This window comes from Ornithorhynchus anatinus, chromosome 3, assembly GCF_004115215.2.
Source record: "Ornithorhynchus anatinus isolate Pmale09 chromosome 3, mOrnAna1.pri.v4, whole genome shotgun sequence".
NCBI classification, from domain to species: domain Eukaryota; kingdom Metazoa; phylum Chordata; class Mammalia; order Monotremata; family Ornithorhynchidae; genus Ornithorhynchus; species Ornithorhynchus anatinus.
This window is the reverse complement of record NC_041730.1, coordinates 8,121,624-8,144,619: the sequence shown is the minus strand read 5'-3', so window position 1 is coordinate 8,144,619 and position 22,996 is coordinate 8,121,624. Positions and strand designations below refer to the sequence as shown.

At 52.7% G+C, this 22,996-nt stretch overlaps 2 protein-coding genes across 3 annotated transcripts in view; one reads left to right on the top strand and one right to left on the bottom strand.

Annotated features, from left to right (window-relative positions):
• SAAL1 (serum amyloid A like 1) overlaps nt 1-22,996 on the bottom strand; it is a 43,205-nt gene that overhangs the window by 9,179 nt on the left and 11,030 nt on the right. The window contains exons 5-12 of one of the 2 annotated variants that reach the window (XM_029059815.2): nt 22,872-22,931; nt 22,585-22,700; nt 20,603-20,783; nt 12,103-12,185; nt 11,809-11,997; nt 9,723-9,916; nt 8,622-8,714; nt 2,571-3,932 (exon numbers count right to left, since the gene is read on the bottom strand). In XM_029059815.2, coding sequence (XP_028915648.1) covers nt 3,840-3,932; nt 8,622-8,714; nt 9,723-9,916; nt 11,809-11,997; nt 12,103-12,185; nt 20,603-20,783; nt 22,585-22,700; nt 22,872-22,931 — 1,009 coding nt within the window. In that variant the 3' untranslated portion in view covers nt 2,571-3,839. Of the gene's footprint in view, nt 1-2,570; nt 3,933-8,621; nt 8,715-9,722; nt 9,917-11,808; nt 11,998-12,102; nt 12,186-20,602; nt 20,784-22,584; nt 22,701-22,871; nt 22,932-22,996 lie in introns of those variants that run through there. The other variant, XM_029059814.2, reaches the window with a different exon arrangement.
• Nucleotides 17,216-19,764, top strand: LOC100087483 (serum amyloid A protein-like). Its single transcript, XM_001508334.5, has 4 exons — nt 17,216-17,320; nt 17,689-17,806; nt 18,991-19,129; nt 19,538-19,764. The coding sequence occupies exons 2-4, from the start codon at nt 17,704-17,706 to the stop codon at nt 19,677-19,679; spliced, it is 384 nt and encodes a 127-aa protein (XP_001508384.2). The 5' UTR covers nt 17,216-17,320; nt 17,689-17,703; the 3' UTR covers nt 19,680-19,764.

Below are 22,996 nucleotides of genomic sequence, written 5' to 3'. Positions count from 1 at the left end.
GAGGGAAAAAGGGGGGAGCTCAGTCTGGGAAGGCCTCTCGGAGGAGGTGAGCTTTAAGTAGGGTTTCGAAGAGGGGAAGCGAATCAGATTGTCGGAGGTGAGGAGGGAGGGCGTCCCGGGACCGCGGGAGGACGCGGCCCGGGGGTCGACGGCGGGACGGGCGAGACCGGGGGACGGCGAGGAGGCGGGCGGCGGAGGAGCGGAGCGGGCGGGGTGGGCGGTGGGAAGAGAGAAGGGAGGAGAGGTGGGAGGGGGCGAGGTGACGGAGAGCCTCGAAGCCTAGAGCGAGGAGTTTTTGTTTGGAGCGGAGGTCGATGGGCAACCACCGGAGGTGTATAAGGAGGGGAGTGACGGGCCCAGAGCGTCTCTGCGGGAAGATGAGCCGGGCGGCGGAGCGAAGGATAGACCGGAGCGGGGCGAGAGAGGAGGAAGGGAGATCGGAGAGAAGGCCGACGCGGTAGTCTAGCCGGGATATGACCAGAGCCCGTAGCGTTAAGGTAGCCGTCCGGGTGGAGAGGAGAGGGCGGATCTCGGCGATGTCGTAAAGGTGAGACCGGCAGGTCTCGGTGACGGATCGGATGCGTGGGGTGAACGAGAGAGCCGAGTCAAAGACGACACCGAGGTCGCGGGCCCGAGAGACGGGAGGGACGGTCGTGCCCACCACGGTGATAGGGAAGTCTGGGAGAGGACCGGGCTCGGGAGGGAAGATGAGGAGCTCGGTCTCGCTCATGTTGAGTTTGAGGTGGCGGGCAGACATCCAGGTGGATTAGAACCCACATCCTCTGACTCTCACGCCCGTGCTCTTTCCACTGAGCCACACTGCTTAAGAATATAAAGGACAGAGAATGAATTTTCTCACGGAGCTAAAAATTCAGCAAAGACTGGCAGGGAGTGGAGGATACCCTGCCTGAGTTTGGTCTTCAGAACCAAACTCTTTGGTCTCATTTTATATGGAATTTGTTAAGCCCATGCAATGTGCCAAGCACCGTGGTAGATACGAGATTATCATGCCCTACGTGGGGCTCACAGGCTTAAGTAGGAGGGAGAACAGGAATTGATTCCCCATTGTACAGATGACGTGACAGAGTTAGAGAGAAGTGAAGTGACTGGCCCAAGGTCACACAGCAGACAAGTGGCAGAGCCGGGATTAGAACCCAGGTCCTCTGACTCCCAGACCCGTGCTCTTTCCACTAAGCCACGCTGCCTCTCTTTTTCTACATCATCCATTCCCTAATTTCTCAGATCTCAGAAGGAATTTGGGGAATTCCTTCGTCAGGTGAAAATTAAAATGGCCATTCACTTTCATAATAGCGGACTACTCTTTAGCGGAATTTGTGAAACTCTTACTATGTGTAAAGAAGCCCTGTTCTAAGGCGTTGGGGTCGATACGACTTAATTAAAATCTTTAAAAAAATTTTTTTGGTATCCGTTAAGCGCTTATTACGTGCCCGGCATAGTACCGACCTAATCGGGTCGGACACAGTCCCTGTCTCCCATGGGGCTCATAATCTTAATCCCCGTTTTACAAACGAGATAACCGAGGCCCAGAGACGTTAAGTGGTTTGCCCGAAGTCACCCAGCAGACAAGTGGTGGCGGGAGGGGGTTAGAACCCAGGTCCTCTGACTCCCGGGCCCGGGTTCTATCCACCGGGCCACGCCGTCGGCTAATTCGGTCGGACACGGTCCCTGTCCCAGATGGGGCACACGGTCTAAATAGGAGGGAGAACGGGTATTGAATCCCCATTTTCCAACTGAGGAATGAGCGCCAAGCGCTGTTCTAAGCGCTGAGGTAGAGATAAGGTGATTACATTGGACACTGTCCCTGTCCCACATGGAGCTCACAGTCTTTATCCCCATTTTACAGAGGAGGTAACAAGCACAGAGAAGTGAAGCGACCTGCCCAACGTCACCCCGGCAGACGAGCGGCAGAGTCGGGATTAGAACCCCCAGCCTCCGACCCCCAAGCCTGTGCTCTTCCCACTGGGCCATGCTCCTTCTAGATAACTGGAGGAAGCCGTGGGGTCGAGGGAGGGCTTTTTTTTTAAGATGGGGGAGACACGGGCATGTTTGAAATCGGTGGGGAAGAAGCCAGGGAGAGCCAACAGTTGAAGTGCAACATAATAGAGTCGGTAGACACACTCCTGGCCCACGGTGAGCACTCTCTCGGTCTTTGTGTGCGCCTGCCTCCTCCATTTCATCTTTACCTTGCCGTCCGCTTGCGGCTATTTCTGTCTTCCTTTCCTCAGCCTCGGTGGTATTTACTGAGCGCTTAGAGCCTCTCCAGCTCCTCCTTCCCCCTTCTTCTTCGGTCACCTTCCCGACCCACCGCGGAAGACCATCCTGCAAGGAATCTAGTTACGGGTCTAGTTTCCTCCCCTTTCGCCTCTCAAGGTTCAGTTGTCCTTCGTCCTCGAAGCAGATGACGACGAAGACGTTCATCTAGGGGCGGGGAGGGGGTGGCTGAGAAAGATCTATAGGCAGTCGCCTGTGCACACGCAAAGATGGTCCTTCGTAGTTTTGTCGGATTTACCGATCACCTAACGGTAGACAAGAGGACCCCCAAACAGTTGCACCTTTCCAAAGAACATAGCTTTATTTCACTTTACCGTCTCGGGAAATTCTGTAAACATCATACAAAAATAGATACCAAAACTGTTTCATAACTACTCACTCCTAAGCCGTGGAGCAAAAGACTACCGGCGTCTAAAACCGACGAGGAATCTACAGAGGGGGATTTGGGGTGCCGCCGGAGACGCGACCGATCCCAAGCCCACGGAGAGCCGCGGAGAGACGCAGAAGCCGCCTGTGACGGCGACCTGAAAAACCTGAGGTTTAAAAAGACAGGCTGTGCCTCTTCCTCCCCGGCCAACCTGCCAATACCATTATGGGTTCGCTATCCATACGGGTGGTCACTCGAGGAAATCCCAGGCCACCCGCGAGCCGGGGGCTAAACCAAATCCGGATACCACAACCAACGGGGATCCGCAGGGACCAGCTCCGCTGTGCTTAGACGCGTCCGTAAGACCGGAGTTTCAGAAGAATTCCAACGCTCCAGTCAAACGGAGCTGGGTGGCGTTATATAGAATTTATCGAGGAACACGGTAACGTACCGACAAAGAGGGACTCTGCAGCCATGATGTGGTTCCTTAATAATTAGATGCTATTAGATCCGTTCCAATTCATCCCGAATAACCAGGATCACTTAGGGCAAACGATTTATTCCACTTTGGTGACCGGGAACGGTCTGAAGAGGGTGAATCTTGCCAGTGGGCATTTATCAAAATTCCCGCTTCTAACACCGGGATAGCGCTGAAAACCTGGTTCAACATCGGACCGTGACGGATCGAAGCTTGGTGGCTTCCCTCTCGAGGCAGCTTGGGATGTTGAAGCTTTTCCATTTTACTCGCAGAAATAACCCGAGGTTGGACAAAGACATCCCCCCAACGGCTAGCAGTCTCTCGCACTTAAAATTCCATCACAGAGCTTAAAACGAGACGTGATGCACCATTTCCCTCCCAATCCCCTCTAAAACATCGGTGACGTTCTATCACGCCTTCGACTGAAGGTGATAAACACGAATGAAAGACTGACTAATGACGAGAACGGGGACGTTCACGGCGACGGGAAAAAAGGTGAATTTCTTGCTCCTAACTTCTGTCAGGTACGAGTGAGAGGAGGATGTGCGATGGGCTTCCACCGGTCGAGTTCTAGACGTTTCTTTACTTCTTCACTTTGACTCCACACTTTACCTCATAGGATCAGGGTCCATGTATCACTTTCTACAAACTGGGAAGGAACAAAAGTCTTGTTCTGTAGGAGGGGGAATTCCAATCACGGTCTTAGGTCGGGACCTTCAAACTTGGGAAGTTTCCCATCAGTTCATCTGCGAGGGACTCGTCGGCTTCACGCAGGACTTTAAGGAAGGTTTCCACCTACGAGGCAAAGTCAATCAATCGATCACTCAGGCGCATCTGAGTGCTTACCGTGCGCAGACGGCACCGTATTAAGCATTTGGGAGAGTACAACAGAGCGGTATAACGGAGTTGGTAGACACGTTCTCTGCTCACAAAGAGCTTAGAGTCTAGAGGGGGAGACCGACATTAATATAAAAAAATTACAGATATTAACATAAGGGCTGTGGGGCTGGGAGAGGGGAAGAATGGGAGCAAATCCAAGCGCAAGGGTGACACAGAAGAGAGTGAGAGAGGAGGACATGAGAGCTTAGTCAGGGAAGGCCTCCCGGAGGAGATGTGCCTTCAGTAAGGCTGTGAAGGTGGGGGAGAATCACTGTCTGTCGGCTATGAAGAGGGAGGGCGACCCAGGCCAGAGGCAGGACGTAGGCGAGAGGTCGGCGGCGAGATGGCCGAGATGGAGGGACGGTGAGAACGTCGGCCTTAGAGGAGCAAAGCGTGCGGGCAAGGTTGTAGTAGGAAAGCCGTAACCTGAGGTAGGAAGGACCGAGGTAATCGAGTGCTTTAAAGCAGATGGGAAGGCGTTTCTGTTTAAACGCTGAAGCGAATGGGCAACCACTGGAGGTTCTTGAGGAGTGGGGAAACACGGACTGAACGATACGCAGAAAAATGATCTGGGCGGCAGAGCCAAGTATGGGACTGGAGGGGGGAGAGACGGGAAGCAGGAAGGTCACCAGGAGGCTGAGAGAGAGTAATCAAAGGAGGAAAGGCTAAGTGCTTGGATTCACAAGGTAGCAGGTTGGAATGGAGAGGAAAGGGTGGATTTTAGCAACACTGTGAGGGTTACACCGACAGGACTTAGTGACAGACTGAATACGTGGGTTGAACGAAAAGATGGGTCGAGGATAACGCCGAGGTTACGGACTTGCGAGAAAGGAAGGACGGTGGTGTCTGCCAAAAGTGACGGGAAAATTGGGGGGAGGACAGGGTTTGGGTGGGAAGATGACATGTTTTGGACATGTTGAGTTCGAAGTGACGGGACGACATCCGAGTAGAGATGTCTTGAAGGCAGGACGTGTGAGAGATCGGGGCTGGAGATGTAGATTTGGGAATCATCCGTATAGAGGTGGTATTTGAAGCCATGGGGGGGGGGGGGGGAATGAGTTCTCCAAGGGAGTGGGTGCCGACGGAGAAGGGAACCCAGAACTCAACCTCGAGGGATCCCCACAGTTAGGAGGCGGGAGGCAGAGGAGGAGCCCGCAAAAGAGCCTGTAAACGAGCAGCAGAAGAGATAGGAGAAGGACGTGATAGGTGACGCCGAGGTGAGACAGTGTTTCCAGAAGGAGCTGGCTGACAGTGCCGAAGGCACTGAGAGATCGAGGAGGATTAGGATGAAGTAGAGTCCGTCGGATCTGGCAGAGCCGAGATCACTCGTGATCTCTGAGAGGGCAGTTTCTGTGGAGCCGGGGGTCGGAAGCCACACTGGAGGGGATCACGGAGAGGACCGGAGGAGAGGAACTCGAGACAGTGGGTGGGGACAACTCGCTCGAGAAGTCTGGGAGACTGGTAAGAGGGAGATGGGGTGATAACTGGAGGGAGCGGTGGGGTCAAGGGAGGAGAGGAGAGACATGAGAATGTTCGAAAGCACCAGGGGAAAAGGCTTCGCGGAGCAAACGGTCAATAAGCAAGTCAATGATCACCTGAGCCAAATCACTGACACATTACTGCCGGAGAACTAGTATCCTTCACCATCAACCTTGAGGGCAGTGAACTCCAGCAGAGGGAAAGTGGGACTGAGGCGTCCTTTGGTTCATTTTTGATATTTTAAGTTATTAACTCCCAGGGATGTCTCACAGAATAATTGCAATAATGATGACAAATAATAATCATGGTATCTGTTAAGTGCTTACTGTGTGGCAAGCCTTCTTCTAAGCACCGGGGTGGATACGAGAAAATCAAGTCGGACACAGCCACCGTCCCACGTTTGGGCTCACAGTCTAGCGGGGAGGGAACACGGGTCTGGAATCCCCATTTTCCAGATGAGGAAACTGACGTGGGGAGAAGCGAAGTCATTTCACCCAGCGGGCGGGGCCGGAGCCGGGATTAGAACCCAAATCCTCTGCCTCCCAGGCCTGTGCTTTGTCCCGTAGGCCAAACTGTTTCTCAGTGGGCCTTGCCGCTTCTCGCTCTGCCCTACAGTAAAAATGGATTCCCCGCTCCACCTCAAGTTCTCCACCTGAGGGGTGACCCAGTGCTGGTTCCTCTTACCCAGGCAACAACCTGCCGAAGTCCCAAACGGGGACCCTCAAGGGTCCTCAGTCTTCCCCATCACACAGGCCTTCGCTCCGTATTTTAGAAGGCGTGCCAGGCGGCGTTGGAAGAAACGGTTCTATACGTACACGGTACGGAGTACTAGAAAGATTTCTTTTCTTTTCAATCGTACTTGTTAAGCGCTTACTATGCGCCAGGCACTGAACTAAGCGTTGGAGTTAGATGCGAGATCCAGTCCAGTCCCTCATGGGGTCCTCAGTCTTCATCTCCATTTTACAGGTGAGGCGACTGCGGCCCGGAGAAGCAAAGCCCCTTGCCCCAGGTCACCCAGCCGACATGCGGTGGCGCCGGAATTGGAACCCAGGTCTGACTCCCGAGCCCGTGCTCTTTCCACTAAGCCACGTAGGTGCTTGGGAAATACAGAATAACCACATTCATTCGTTCAGCCGTATTTATCGAGCGCTTACTGTGTGAGGAGCACTGTAATGCGCGCTTGGGAAAGTACAACACGACAAAAAAACCATCAGCCTAGCCGAAGGTCTCGGACTGAGAGAGCAGCGGCTCCTTGGCTGGACCCAAATGAAACGTTCCCACCCCACGGGCAGCTTTACATTCTACTGAGGGAGACGAATATAAAAAAAACATTTACAGGGGTAGTCCAAAGAAGTAGTTGAACGTACACTGCGCCCACAAACCACCCCTCTTTCCACCTCCAAAGCATTATTAAGGTCGCATCTCGTCCAAGAGGCCTTCTCCTCTTCTCCCCAACTCCCGCTCCCTTCTGCGTCGTCTATGCCCTTGGATCTGGGACCTCTGGGCATCTGATGTTCGCCCCAACCCCACGGCACTTATGCGCGCATCATTATATATTATAAAATACTTATTTATGCACGTTAATGTCCGTTTCCCCCACTACGCTGTAAATTCGTTGCGGGCAGGGAACGTGTCTGCTAATCCTGCTGTTCTGAACTCCTCCCAGTGCTCAGAACGCCGCTCTCCGCATAGGAAGCGTTCGATAAATACTACCGATCGATTGATCGAGGGCTGAGAGTAAGTATAAATAAACCTGTAAGTGCAAGAGTCGGGTGAGGGGCTCAAAGAGCAGAGGGTGTGGGGAAACGGCAAAGAAGGGCAAGCAGCGGTCTGCATGCGCTGCTCCCCATTCGTGCCCTGCGTAAATGCTCTCGCCTGGACCGCGAAACGAATCGATCGGGAGAGCCGTGGGCTCTTCATCTCGTTCGAGAAGCTTCCGGGCTCTCAGGGTTTCTCATTTTCCCCGACCTTTCCGGAGGTGTCTTAGATAAACGTTCGAACTGGCCCCGGGAGAGAGTGACTTCAGGGAAAAAAACTACTGTTCAAACAGTAGCGACCACTTAATATCTTGGAACCGTCTCTCCGTTGCTGACACGGTAGAAGTCCAGATTCTCCAAGGAGCTCTGTCAATCTGCCCAGGCTTTGTGAAGGCAGGAATCTCCGGTCGAGTGGCTTAGTTGGAAATACGCACCTAAGATGAGTCAATTGCTCTATCAACCCCGGCGCTTTCCCTGCTCCTGTTTATGCCTCCAGGAGAACCCAGGGCGCCCGCAGGCTAAAAATGAGCCGTCTCTTCGTCGTCGTCTTCATCAGTGGTATTTCCTGAGCACTTACCGTGTGCGGAGCGCCGCACACAACAGAAGCAGCACCAAGGCCTAGCGGAAAGAGCACGGGCCTGGAAGTCTGAGGACCGGGGTTCTAATCCCGGCTCCGCCGACTGCTTGCTGCGTGACCTTGCGTGGCTCAGCGGAAAGAGCACGGACTTTGCAGTCCGAGATCATGGGTTCGAATCCCGGCTCTGCCACCTGTCAGCTGTGTGACTTCGGGCAAGTCACTTCACTTCTCTGTGACTCAGTTACCTCATCTGGAAAATGGGGATTAAGACCGTGAGCCCCACGTGGGACAACCTGATTCCCTTGTGTCTACCCCAGCGCTTAGAACAGGGCTCTGCACATAGTAAGCGCTTAACAAATACCAACATTATTGTGATTCTTATTCTCTGGACATCAGTTCTCCTGTTCTCCCTCCTACTTAGACTGTGAGCCTCCACACGGGCCAGGGACTGTGTCCAACCTACTTACCGTGTCTACCCCAGTGCCTAGAACAGTGCTCCACTCAGAATAAGCGCTTAACAAATACCACTAAAAAAAGAGTTGGTAAACACGTTCCCTGCCCGCAACGAGCTTTCGGTCTAGAGGAGGAGGCAACTTTTCAGGGATTTACAGATCTCCCGTGTTCCCATCCAAAATACCTGCGCTTCAAAACCGCCATGTCGACTATGCATTCGTTCACTAGTATCTATTGAGCGCTTACTCTGTGCACAGCACTGTACTAAGCGCTCGGAATGTACAATGTACAGACTATTCGGTTTTCTCCGTCTCTGCCCAATTTATCTCACACACTCACCTCAGTGATGTATAGAGGAAGGAGGTTTTTAAAGGCACAGGAACACTTCTGTTTATTGAGATATCCCTGTTTCAGCCCCTCTACTACGTTCTCCTAAAAACAAGTTAAAAAGAGACCAAGTTAAGAAGGCGAAAAAAAAAAAGTTGAGAAGCACATTTCCCAGCAAAATCGGATAATAAGTCCAGTCACGATAAAGGGCTGAGAGGTTCTCTGCGTGAGAGTCAAATTCCACCTCGAGGCATGGGTGACATAAGTATGTATGGAGGAATACGCTCGAACTGCAGGGGTTGGGACAAATGAAAGGGTGTTTAGTAAGTGCTCGATAAATATTCCAGCGCTTAGAATAGTGCTCGGCAGACAGTAAGCGCTTAACAAATACCAAAATGATAAATCAACGTCACTTAATCGATGGATGGTATTGACTGAGCATTTACTCTGTACGGAACACTGTATTAAGCGCTTGAATAATAATAATACCAGGGCAGAGGCTTGTAAATAAAGGCCCAAATGATTAGCCAGAGCCTTCCTAGTAATAATATTTATTCGGTTTCCACTTGGTGTGATGAGCTGTCCTAAGAGCAAGGGAAAGTACAACGCATGTGAGTCATTAAGGCATTTTAATAATAATAATGTTGGTATTTGTTAAGCGCTTACTATGTGCAGAGCACTGTTCTAAGCGCTGGGGTAGGCACAGGGGAATCAGGTTGTCTCACGTGGGGCTCACAGTCTTAATCCCCATTTTCCAGATGAGGTAACTGAGGCACAGAGAAGTGAAGTGACCTGCCCACAGTCACACGGCTGACAAGTGGCAGAGCTAACTGGGGTAGATACAGGGTCATCAGGTTGTCCCTCGTGAAGCTCGCGGTCTTAATCCCCATTTTCCAGATGAGGGAACTGAGGCCCAGAGAAGTGAAGTGACTTGCCCAAAGTCACACAGCTGACAAGGGGCAGATCCGGGATTCGGACCCACGACCTCTGACTCCCAAGCCCGTGCCCTTTCCACTGAGCCACGCCGCTTCTTATTATTTTACACAGGGGCCTCTTGACTACTTCCCCGATCTCTGACTGGACCGGTCAGTTTTGGGAAACACTTCTCCTTACCTTGGTCAGGTCCTGAAAAACGCTGGAAAGCAACTCACAGGAAACATCCTTCAGGATTTTCAAATGGAAGTCCACCTCGCCGCAATCGGACTTTTCGGGCTCCCCCGGGTTGGATCCCGTTGCGTCCTCTGAGCTGCTCTGGCAGTCGTCCACATTTTGTAACACTTGAATCAAGCTGCCGACGAGGCGCAAGCCTAACACACAGACCCGCCGACGGAGAGAATTCAAATCAGACCGGCAATTTGGCTCTTTCGGCACTTTTCATGAAAAGAGAAACCTTTACTGAGGTCAAACTCGGGAAATGTGTATTCTGATTTCTTAAAGTCCCCAACTGCCATTTCCGATTCGCCCAAGAGTCACTTTTTACTTTCTGCCAAGTCCGTTGACCTCTGAGCTGGGAACAGACGGACAGGAGAAGTCTTACATCTTTATCGCTTCGACACTTTCCCTTTTCAATTTCCGTAACCGTTTAGCAGCGGCGTCGGTGAAGAGATACGTTTGGCAACGACAAGAAAACCAACATCACGATTACGGAACACTGAGCTGACGAAGAACGGTCCCGCTGGCAGAGGCGATCCTTCCAGAGTCCCGCAGACGGCTTGGGACGGGGAGGGCCCCTGGCCTTGAAGCAGTATGGCCTAGTGGAAAGAGCCCGGGGCTGGGTGTCAGGGGACCCGGGTTTTCTAATCCCCACTCGGCCACATAGCCGCCGGGTGACCTTGGGGAAGTCGCTTCATTTTTCTGGCCCACAGTTCCCTCGTCTGTAGAATGGGGATCGCCTCCGTGAGCCCCACGTGGGACAGGGACCGTGCCCAACCTGACTGGCTTCTATCCACCCCGGCGTTTAGTACAGAGCCTGGCACAGAGGAAGCGCTTAACGGGCGCCCCGATCAATGCCGGGTCAGCCCTCTGCCGGCGGAACGAGCTTGGGCGAGTCGCTTCGCTTCTCTGGGCCTCATTTCCCTCATTTGGAAAATGGGGATTCAACACCTGTTGCCCCTCCCCGTTTATAGACTGTGAGCCCTGCGTAGGACAGGGATTATGTCTGACCTGATTATCTTGCATCTACTCCGCTGCTTAGCACAGTGCTTGGCACATCTCAAGCACTTAACAAATGCCACGATGATGATGCTGACAGACCGTGGGGCCCCAGTTCGGTCCCGGATCGACTCTGACAAAGCCCCCAACCAAATAATAATAATTATTCTTATGGTACTTAAGCGCTTACTATGGTGCCGAGCACTGTTCTAAGCACTGGGGTGGATACAAGTTAATCAGGTTGGACGCAGTCCCTGTCCCACATGGGGCTCACCCTCCTAATCCCCATTTTAGAGATGAGGCAACTGAGACCCAGAGAGGTGAACTGACTGGCCCAAGTTCACACAACAGATGTGGGGCAGAGTCAGGATTAGAACCCAGGTCCTTCGGACTCCCAAGCTTGGGCTCTATCCACCAAGCCACGCTGCTTCTCAAACTTCATGGCGAACCTTATCCTGGCCTTTCTCGAGAGACCGCACCCTAAGGATCCCTAGATTGGATAAGGGTAAAAAGATAATAATTATGAATCAGAGGTCTTGGGTTCTAATCCCGGCTCCGCCGCTTGTCAGCTGTGTGACTTTGGGCAAGCCACTTAACTTCTCCGTGCCTCGGTTTCCTCGTCTGTAAAATGGGGATTAAGACTGTGAGCCCCACGTGGGACAACCTGATCACCTTGTATCCCCCCAGCGCTTAGAACAGTGCTTGGCACATAGTAAGCGCTTAGTAAATACCATCATTATTATTATTTGTTAAGCACTTACCACTGTACTAGGCACTGGGGTGGATACAAGCAAATCAGGTTGGACTCAGGCCCTGTTCCACGTGGGGCAGCCAGTCTCAATCCCCATTTTAGAGATGAGGCAACTGAGGCCCAAGGAAGTGACTTGTCTAAAGTCACACAGCAGGCAAGTGGCAGAGCCGGGATTAGAACCCATGACCTTCTGACTCCCAGGCCCGGGCTCTATCCCCTAGACTCTGGGACTGCAGTCAGTTTACTACACATGCGCTCGGGGTGGCCTGTACCGGACGGAGGGAAAGGGATACTTGCTTTTTTCTATCTTGAGGTACTCCTGCTCAACGCGGGAAGCGTACATGGCCGACAGCACGGAGAAAATGGAAGCCAGCACCGTCTTCTGCTCTTGAACGATGATGGGCGGGTCATCGGCTTGGCACAGCTCATTACACGCCAGATCGTACAGCAGGTTCCAAGCGTCTCTTCCCGCAGCGGGACACTGCACTTGAAGAAGAAAGCCCCCGGGTCAAGGCGAGAGAATCCCTCTTTCCCGAAAACGACCAGGAGGACCTAGCTGAACCCCGGGAGTCGCCCGGGAAATGTTCTTACCGATAGCCTGGATCCCTTCATCCGCCGTGGTGAGGAGTTGCAAGATGTGCATGTATACATCCAGTCCTTCTGGGTTATCAGAACTGCAGGAGAAAGACAAAGACAGAAAAAAGGCGACGCAGACAGAAATCGGGGAACCAAGATACAATAGGCTAGTACGAAAAACCACCAAAATGCATGCACACGCTTACTCCCCACCCCCGCGCCCGACATTAAAGCACCAGAGTCAAAGCAAGAGTCCAGTTTGCTGGAACCCCTAGGGAAAAAAATGGATGTGCTTTACACGCTTAGCAGAGAGCTCTGCACACAGTAAACATTCAACACCACTGATTGATTTTCCAATAGTCCAGCACCCAAAGCCTATGAAATCGCGTTTAACTTCAGAGAGCACCTTTCACTCATTCACACAGAAAACCACATTCTGCTCTTGGCACCCTCCTTGCCAACAGGTTTTCCGAAGAGTCAAATTTCAGTTCTTCGACACTCAACCCAAGAGAGTTCCGACGGGGAAAACCCGAATCCTCCTGGTTCCTCGTGTCCCCAATGAAATCTGCCCTGTAAGGCGGTTTAACTAGAGGAGACTTGGTTCGTCTTTTGCCTCAACTGAACAAGGAAAGGCTGAGAAGCACTAATAATAATAATAATAATAATAATAATAATAATAAATGTGCTATCTGTTAAGCACTTACTATGTGTCAAGACCGTCCAAAGTGCTGAGGTAGATACAAGTTAACCAGGTTCCTCTTAGGGCTCAGAGTCTACGTAGGACGGCGAACAGATATCGAATCCCCATGGTGTCGATGAGGTATCTGAGGCACAGAGAAGTGACTTTTTTTTTTTTTTTAAATGTCATTTAAGTGCTTACTATGTGCCAGGCACCTTACTACGCACCAGGACGGATACAAGATAATCAGGTTGGACACAGACCCTGGCCCACACGGGGCTCACAGTCTTAATTCCCATTTTACAGATGAAGCACCTGAGGCCCAGAGGGGTGAAGTGACTTGCCCAAGGCCACAGAGCAGACACGTGGCAGAGCGGGGATTAGAACCCAGGTCCTTCTGACTCCCAGGCCCCTGTTCTTTCCACTAGGCCCCGCTGCTTCCCAAACCACTAGGTTTGAGATCAAGCAAGGAGTCTCAGCTCTTCATCGGTGGGATTTATCAGGCACTTGCCGCGTGCAGAGGACCGTGCTAAGCGCTGCCTCCCGAGGGGCCCGAGAGAAACCGACGCATATCATCCGCGTTTACCAACAACCAGAACACCGCAAAGCAGGACCTCGCGTACCCTGGCTCGAGCGAGTCACCTCGCGAAAGCCAAAACCAAGGCTCTCACCGTTGAAGCCTCCGCTCGGCCTTGGCTAAATGGAGACGTGGGGCCCTGAGTGGCAGGACACCTGGGTCCTAATCCCAGCCCTGGCGTGTGGGCAAGTCTCTTCACCTCTCTGAGCCTCAGTTTCCTCATCTGGAAAGGGGGGGGCATAAAATACCTGCTCTTCCTACCTCTTAGGCTGCGAGCCTTATGTGGGGCAGGGACCGGATCGGAGCTGATTAACATCAGCACTTGTGTACGTGTCTTTGGCTTATTTATTGTAAATCGCTTATTCGCATTATAAGTAATATCATATCCTGTCTCCTCCTCTAGACTGGAATCTCATTCGGGGCAGGAAACTGCTGATTCCTCTTGTATTGAACTCTTCCAAGTGCTTAGGACGGTGCTCTGCCGAGAGGAAGCGCTCAATAAACACCACACTGACTAGTTACATCAGTAGTGCTCAGCACCGGGTGGGCGCTTACGAAAACGTCCACGCTATACTCACTCTCCTGAGCAGCTTCATTTGCTCACATTCCCTCCTGCCTCCTACATTTTTTTCGCCTCACCTGCCCTTGGCCGTCCCTCTGCCACATTCGACTAACGTGTTGCCGGAAAAAACTCATCACTTAATACCCGAGGTCATTGTGGCATATAGGTGGTTACTCTGTGCCAAGCACCGTACTACGCGCCGGGATAGATACAGCACATGCAGATTGGGCCCGGTCCTCGACGCCCTCAAAGCTCGCAATCTAAGGAGGAGGGAGGACAGGTACTGAATCCCCATTTTGCCGAGGAGGCAACTGAGGCGTGGAAGTGAAGTGACCCGTCGGCGGTCACACGGCGGGCAAGAGGGAGAGCCGGAATTAGGAGCCAGGATCTCTAACGCTCAAGCCCGGATTCTTTCCACTTAGGCCGTGCTAATGATCAAACCCTCGCTTCCTCCCGACTTACCCTTCACTGCCAACCTTCTCTTTGCCCTGCTCTCCGTGCCACCGTTGACCCCCGGCTCTAGTTTGGTCCCCAAATTTTAATCCTCCCTCAAACCCCGTCGATTCTTCCTCGGTCCCATTTCTTGGATATGTTCTTTGATCCCTTGGGAATGCACGACTTCCTTTCACCTAACCATACTTCCCCTTCATTCCCGGGACACTGGCTGTCTGGAACTCTAGCCTTTCCCCCCTCATTCATTCATTCAATTCTATTTACTGAGCGCTTATTGCGTGCAAACCACGGCACCACTTAATCCCACCTATCTTTCCCAGCAAGAACTATTCTCGAGTTCCCAACAGATCATTTCGCTTCCCTTCCGACTCAGGGCAAATCGATCCTGTGAGTCTCTGGCCTTATGCCTCTACTGTGGCCCTTACTTAGGAGGAGCAGCGTGGCTCGGTGGAAAGAGCGTGGGCTTTGGAGTCAGGGGTCACGAGTTCGATTCCCAGCTCTGCCCCGTGTCAGCTGTGTGACTGTGGGCAAGTCACTTAACCTCTCTGTGCCTGTTACCTCATCTGTAAAATGGGGATTACAACTGCGAGCCCCATGTGGGGCAACCTGATTCCCCTGTGCCTACCCCAGCGCTTAGAACAGTGCTCTGCACATAGTAAGCGCTTAACCAATACCAACATTATTATCAGAGAAGCAGCGTGGCTCAGGGGAAAGAGCCCGGGCTTGGGAGTCAGAGGTCGTGGGTTCGAATCCCGGCCTTGCCATTTGGCAGCTGTGGGACTGTGGGCAAGTCACTTCACTTCTCTGGGCCTCAGTTACCCCATCTGTAAAAATGGGGATGAAGACTGTGAGCCCCACGTGGGACAACCTGATGACCCTGTATCTCCCCCAGAGCTTAGAACGGTGCTCTGCCCGTAGTAAGCGCTTAACAAATGCCAACATTATTATTACTTCTCTTAACTTTTCTACAGCCGTTCCATTCTTCACTCCACCAAGGCAAAACTCTTACAATATTCTCCACCACCCGAACCTCTATGCTCTTCCCCGAATGTTGTTCTCAATCAATCGACGGTATTTACTGCGCGCTTACCGTGTACTAGAACGGGGTTGGTAGACACGTTCCCTGCCCACAGTGAGCTTACAGTCTAGAGGGGGAGACAGACATTAATAGAAATAAGTAAAACACGGCTATGTACCTAAATGCTGTGGGGCCGAGGGAGGGGGGAATAAAGGGTGAAATCCAAGTGTAAGGATGAGGCGGAAGGGAGCGGGAGAAGGGGCGAGGCCTAGCGCATAGAGCCCAGGCCTAGAAGTCAGGGGGACCTGGGTTCTAATCCTGGCTCCACCACTTGTCCATGTGACCTTGGGCAATTCACTTCTCTGGGCCACAGGTCCCCCGTCTGTAAAATGGGGATTAAAAATGTGAGTCCCTTATGGGACGGGGACTGTGTCCATCTTGATTAGCTTGTATCTACCCCAGCGCTTAGTACGGTGCCCGGCACAAAGTACGTGCTTAACAAACATCATAACGAAGACGAAATGAGGGCCTAGTCGGGGAAGGCCTCTCGGGGGAGAGGTGCCTTCAAGAAGGTTTTGAAGATGGGGAGACTGGACGAAACGCTTGGGAGAGTACAGCTGGATCAGAGTTTTAATCCCTGCCCTCGAGAAGCTTACGATCTAATAATTACGGTGGTATTCGTTAAGCGCTTACTATGTGCCAAGCACTGTTCTAAGGGCTGGGGTAGCTACCAGGTAATCAGTTAGACACAGACCCTGGCCCACTCGGGCCTCAAGTCTTAATCCCCATCTTAATCCCAGTCGTTTAGACTGTCAGCCCGTTATTGGGCAGGGATGGTCTCTATCTGTTGCCGAACTGTACGTTCCAAGTGCTTAGTACAGTGCTCTGCACATAGTAAGCGCTCAGTTAACTAGTGAATGAATGAATTTTACGGATGAGGTCGCCGAGGCCCAGAGAAGCGAGGTGACTTGTCCCAGGTCACACAGCAGACAAGTGGCGGAGCCGGAATTAGATCTTCCCATGATCTTCCGGCTCCCAGGCCCGGGCTCTACCCACTAATAATAATAATGGTGGTATTTCTTAAGCCCTTACTATGTGCCAAGCACTGTCCTAAACGCTGGGGTAGATGCAAGGTAATCAGGGTGTCCCACGTGGGGCTCACAGTCAAAATCCCCATTTTACAGATGAGGGAACTGAGGCGCAGAGAAGTGACTTGCCCAGAGTCACAGAGACGAAAAGTGGCGGAGCGGGGATTAGAACTCACGACCTCTGGCTACGCCACGCTGCTTCTGGAAGGAGAGACAGACAGGCACTTAAATTATGGGTACGGGTGGTGACCTCAGCTGCTAAGTGGCATTGAGGAGATGGGGCTGGGGCAGAAAAACGGGTGCATCCTAGTGGGGCGACTGTGCTGAACCCCAGGGGGGAGAAGCAAAGCCGCCTGGGCGAGAACCAAATCAGCTTCTTGGAACCCACTGTTCCTGAGCTGGCTCAGACACGGGGAGGGGGGTCGAGCGGAACTCTGGCCCAAAACAGAGAGTTCCTGCACCTTGAACACACATCAGGGAGCAAACAAGAAACACCTAGAAACACAAATTACGGAGACCTTCGTCATTGTTGGGAATCGGAGGGCTGAGGGAGAGGAGGGAGTGTGGAGTGACCGGGGTTCAGGGGGAGGTTAATCCCGGAAGGTGTCCGGGCTGACTGGGGAAATAGGTTTCGCTAGCATTGGGCAACAGCTCTGTCCGCGGTCAGAAAATGAAGGAGAGGAGTAAATAGATTTCTGAGTATTTCGGTAAAAACCCACCCGGGGAAACTCCCCCGGACCACGTGGCTTGGCACTCTTTCCTTTTGTGTTTGAGAGATAAGAATTTGTATAAATACCATCTCTTCTTAACTGCACAACAGCAGGAAAAGTTTGGACTTCTTCGTGACACAGAAGAGGTGAGGTTTACTTGCTGTGTATGTGTGCGTTCTGCTTCAGGGAAACCTTTCCAGCTCAGGAAAGGACTTCTTTTGGCTGATTCAAAAAAATGGGGTCCGGAGCCCAGCCGTGTCTTCCGGAGGTATTCTCCGTTAGCCTCAGAGAGCATTTCTAGGACCGCGGCCCGGTGAAACGGTTTAGAATTGCAAGATTGGTGCACCGCGGCGTAACCCACTCTTTGTTCTTCAGACACGTATTCGGGAACGAGAACCCTCATCAGAGTAAATAAAACTGGACTGCCAGAGTCCCGTTCCCCAACGGAACAAAATGGGATTTTGGAAAAGCCTCGGGGAAAACCCTGACTGTGCCCTCCTTGCTTGTCTTGCAGCTCGGGGCGGGCACGATGAAGCTCTTCGTCTGCACCTTGCTCTGCTCTCTGGCCTTGGGGGTCCAGAGCCAGAACTGGTTGCTGGACACCGGGAGGTTCATAAAAGAAGCTGGTCAAGGTAAGATCCCTCCACGCAGGGGAGGAGGGGCCTCGGGGCATTAGTCCGACAGCTCTCGAAGGGCAGTGGGGCTTACTGCTGCTCTACTCTCCCACGTGCTCGCTACGGTGCTCACATCCGGGAGCCGCTTGACAGAATAATCACCATCATCGTCATGGCATTTGTTAAACACTGTGCGCCAGGCACTGTACGAAGCGCTGGGGTGGAGACGAGCGAATCCGAGAAGCAGCGGGGCTCAGTGGAAAGAGCCCGGGCTCAGCAGTCAGAGGTCACGGGTCCTAATCCCGGCTCTGCCACCTGACTTGGGGCGTACCACTTGACTTCCTGGTGCCTCAGCTCCCTCATCTGTAAAATGCGGATTAAGACGGTGAGCCTCAGGTGGGACAATCTGATTGCCTTCTATCTACCCCAGCGCTCCGCCGCTTGCCGGCTGTGTGACTCTGGGTAAGCCAGTTAGCTTCTCTGTGCCTCAGTGACCTCATGTGTAAAATGGGGATGGAGACGTGAGCCCCAAGTGGGACAACCTGATAACCTTGTATCTATCCCAGCGCTAAGACGAGGGCTTGGCACAAAGTAGGTGCTTAACAAACACCATCATTATTATTCTTCTTACAGTGCTTGGCACACAGTAAGGGCTTAACAAATACCATCATTATTATTATTATTATTACTCTCCCAACCGCTCATTACAACGCTCAGCTTACAATTAAGCACTCAATAACTACAACTGGTTGATTACCGGAGACCCCCAATACTCCAACGGTGCTCGATAAAGTCACTGAAAGACTGACTGGGAGAGCACGTCCACACGGAAGGGAGGGACGCTGAAGAGACACAAACCTCCGTCACCATTCTCAAAGACCGACGGAGGATCACAGACCCCTCAGATGGCGGAATGTGATAAAATCCTGGATTCCGAAAGCATAATTGAGCCGAGGTGGCTCTCAACCAGAGGGAGAGACCCTTGCTAAAAATTTCCCTTCTAACCGGGTACTTCTCTAGAGGTCGATGATGGATTAAACAGCGGCCCCTTAGGGATGGAGTGCTCAGTACAGCGCTCCGCGCGCAGGCAGCGCTCAACAAACACCACCGACGGATCGAGGCGACAGCCCGTGAGAGGTCTGCTTCCCCAGATGACTTCCTTTAGGCTCACGTTTCCTTTGCCACTTCCTCTCTTCGCCCAGGGAGCTGGGATATGTGGAGAGCCTACTGGGACATGCGTGAAGCCAACTACAAAAACTCCGATAAATACTTCCACGCTCGGGGGAATTATGACGCTGCGAGGAGAGGGCCGGGGGGCGCCTGGGCGGCGGAAGTCATCAGGTAACTGGGCTGGCAGAAAGGCCGCCCCAGAATGGGGGAGCGGGGCAGAAGGGCAGATAAGGACACCGTCCACACACCAAACTGGGGATCTCCCCGGCCCGCTGCGCTAGCAGGGCACCGCGCCGTCCCTCCGGGGAAAGACCCGAGGGAGGATTTCTGAAAACCCCGAAGACCGGAAGGGAGGCTCCTCAGAGCGCGAGATTCCCTGACTCTGGGCTGTGGGGAAGCTACTGGGAGAGAGCTTGCGTTTTCCTCCCCCCCTCCCACCTCTCTGCGGAGCGGCTCCTCTGCCCCCGTCCCGGTCCCCCCCCCCCCCCCCCCAGGAACCGCGTGGCCTCGCGGGAAGGGAACCGCAAGCGGGCGGCGCCGCGCTCCATCCCGTCCCCTCACGGGTCTCTCTTTCCGCAGCGACGGCCGGGAATTCTTCCAGGGAGGCTCCAGCGGGCGGGGCGTGGAGGACTCGCGGGCCGACCAGGAGGCCAACCGCCACGGGCGAAGCGGCGGAGACCCCAACCGCTACAGGCCGGCCGGCCTGGACAAGAAGTACTGAGCCACAGCTGGCCCCCCCGAGTGCGGGTTTCTCGTCTCTGTCACAGCCCTGAGAACTAAATAAAATTCCCTATTGACAACCTCCAGCGACCTGTGTGTGTCCTGGCCTGGGTCTGAATGACCCGCCCCCTCCCCTGGCTTCCCGTGCCCGACCCCTCTCTTAATAAGCCCGAGGTCACTGAACGAACAAGGCCGGCAGGACGAACCTCAAGAGCACAGCCCTTTCTCTCTGGGAGGAACAAACCCTTTTGGGTACAGAATAATGAAAGCTTGCAACGGAAGAGGAAATGGGCAGACCATTCCCCCGGTCCAAAGGGAGACCGACCGTGGGGCCGGGAGCCACGAGGTCATGGGTTCTAATCCCAGCTCGACCACCCGTCGGCTGTGTGACCTTGGGCGAGTCACCTCAGTGGGCCTCAGTTCCTTCATCTGTACAACGGGGATGGAAACGGTGAGCCCCAGGTGGGCCAGGGACCGTGTCCAACCCAATCTGCCTGTATCCCCTGCCAGAGTTTTGCACAGTGCCTGGCACACGGTAAGCGCTTAACATATACCACGGTCATAATTATTATTTTGACTGCTCGGCGGTTTACAGTTACCTCATCTGTAAAATGGGGATCAAGACTGCGAGCCCCACGTGGGACAACCCGATTCCCGTGTCTACCCCAGCGCTTAGAACAGTGCTCTGCACATAGTAAGCGCTTAACAAATACCAACATTATTATTATTATTATCATCTCTGCCTTTTATGTCAGTCAGTCGTCCTTATTGAGCGCCGTCTGTGTTCAGAGTACTGTACTGAGCGCTTCGGAGAGGACAACGTAACAACAGACACATTTCCCGCCCACAGCGAGCTCAGAGGCTAGAGGGGGAGAGAGTCATGAATAGAGGTGGCCCAAAAATCTCACCGAAAAGCTCACCTACCGAACTTGCTTTGCGGCTTCAAGTACGCAAGGGACGATTTTAAAGACCGGGGGCTCTTCGGCATCCCCTGCGGACTGGTCGAGTGGCTGAGCGTCTCCATTTCTGATCCAGTCCAACATGAGCTTCTCGTCCAGGTCAAAGAGCTTGTCTACCACTTCACCCACCTTCACCAGCAAGTCGGCTGCAAAAGAATGGCCCCCATCTCAATTTTCCAACAAATCCGAACTGCCCCAGGGATGCAAACTGAGAGGCGGCGTGGCCTAGTGGAAAGAGCACGGGCCTGGGTGTCAGAAGGCCAGGGGTTTTAATCCCAGCTCCGCCACTTGTCCGTTGTGTGACACTGGGCAAGTCACTTCATTTCTCTGTGCCTCAGTTCCCTCATCTGTAAAATGGGGATTGAGACCGTGAGCCCCACATGGGACAGGGACTACGTTCAACCTGATCTGGTTGCACTCGATCATTCAGTCGGATTCACTGAGCACTTACTGTGCGCACAGCACCGTACTAAGCACTTGGAATGGACAATTCATGGTGGTTTTATCCACCTAAGCATTTAGTACATTGCCTGGCAAATAGTAAGAGCTTAAAAAATACCATTATTATTATTAGGACAGGGCCTGTGTCTGACCTAATTAACTTGTAGCCACTCCGGCACTTAGAACGACGTATGACGCATAATAAACGCTGAACAACTACCATTTAAAAAAATTTCAGTGTTCCCCAAAATAAATTTCTGGATCGAGATTTTTATTTTCTATTCATTCACTCATTCGGTCATGTTTATTGAGCGCTTACTGTATTCAGAACACTGTACTGTGCGCTTGGGAGAATACAACAGTAAACAGACAAATCCCCAGCCCACAGTGGACTTCAGTCAAGACTGAGGGATCCAGACTGGTACTCGCTACGCGCTTACAATGTGCTGGGGTAGACGCAGAATACCAGGTCCCCCTCCCAAATGGGGTTCACAGACTAAGTCGGAGGGAGGAGGACTTAATCCCCATTTCACGGATGAGGCAACCGAGGCCCAGAGAAGTGAAGTGATTCGCCCACGGTCACCCAGCAGACGAGTGGCGGAGCCGGGAACGGAGGCCAGGCTGCTTCCCACCGAATCTTCCCACGCAGATTCCAACCAAATCCCCTCACTTTGCCAATGCCACGGTGGGACAGTCCTCCCACCCCTTTCGTTTCTTAAAGTGGCCCTGTGCCCCAGGGTCCGGGGCCACCAATTTGCTCCCAATTTGATGTCGGCGTTCCGGGGTTCCCGTTCCGCTTCCCAGCATGGAAGGCCGTTTAAGGACTGGAGAGGGGGCAGTTTCGGAGGTTGGTTGGTTGCATCGGTCTCGGAGGCGCTTGCCCAGATCCACTGATGCTCTCTCTCACTACGGTGGGCAACTACAGGAAAAGCAGCGGGGCCTAATGGACAGAGCCCGGGAGTCAAAAGGACCCGGGTTCTAATCCTGGTTCTACCACGTGTCTGCCGGGTGACCTGAACTGCTTAGCTGGTATTCTATCCCAGTGCTCAGTACCGTGCCTGGCAGGGTAAGCGCTTAATAAATACCATTATTTTAAAAAAACTCTTTCATTGGGATATTTTACCCCCCTGGGGAGAGGCGTTTTCCTGCTTCGCCTCAGCCTGGAGGTGGATGCTGTCTCAAAATTTCCAGATGCCTAGCTGGTTGCTTAAGCAGTAGAAATTCATAACTCAGTGGAAAGATCCTGGGCTTGGGAGTCAGAGGTCATGGTTTTGAATTCCGGCTCCGCCACTTGTCAGCTGTGTGACTGTGGGCGAGTCACTTCACTGGGCCTCAGTTCCATCTGTAAAACGGGGATGAAGACTGGGAGCCTCACGTGGGACAACCTGATTACCCTGTATCTCCCCCAGCGCTTAGAACAGTGCTCGGCACATAGTAAGCGCTTAACAAATGCCCGCCCCCCCCAAAAAAAAACCCACAAATTGCCCAGATTGCTTGGAGACCTACCACTGGTAGAGCTGGACATGATGAAGCAGAAGCTAACATAGACGGATGGGTTTTCCCGGATTCTTTCAACCCACACACTGGCTACTTCCGGCTGGGAGAGGCAAGTCAGCAGCAACCTACATGGGAAAAGTGAATACCACAATCATCATCATCATCAGTCATAATTTAAATCAGGTAAATGCAAGTTGAGTCGAGCCAAGCTTTCTCCTGCACATCAGCAGCTCATTTTCTAGATTCCCAATACACAGTGGGGGGAAAGGCCCGAAACAGCGAATTCAAATGCTTACCTGTTGGTTTCTAGCAGGGTGGGAGCATCCGAATCGCATAAACAGTGCAACAACACCTGCCTAAAAAGAAAAACCCAACTCTCAGTGATCTTCATTTTCAGTTTCAAAAAGTGACGTTTTTCATG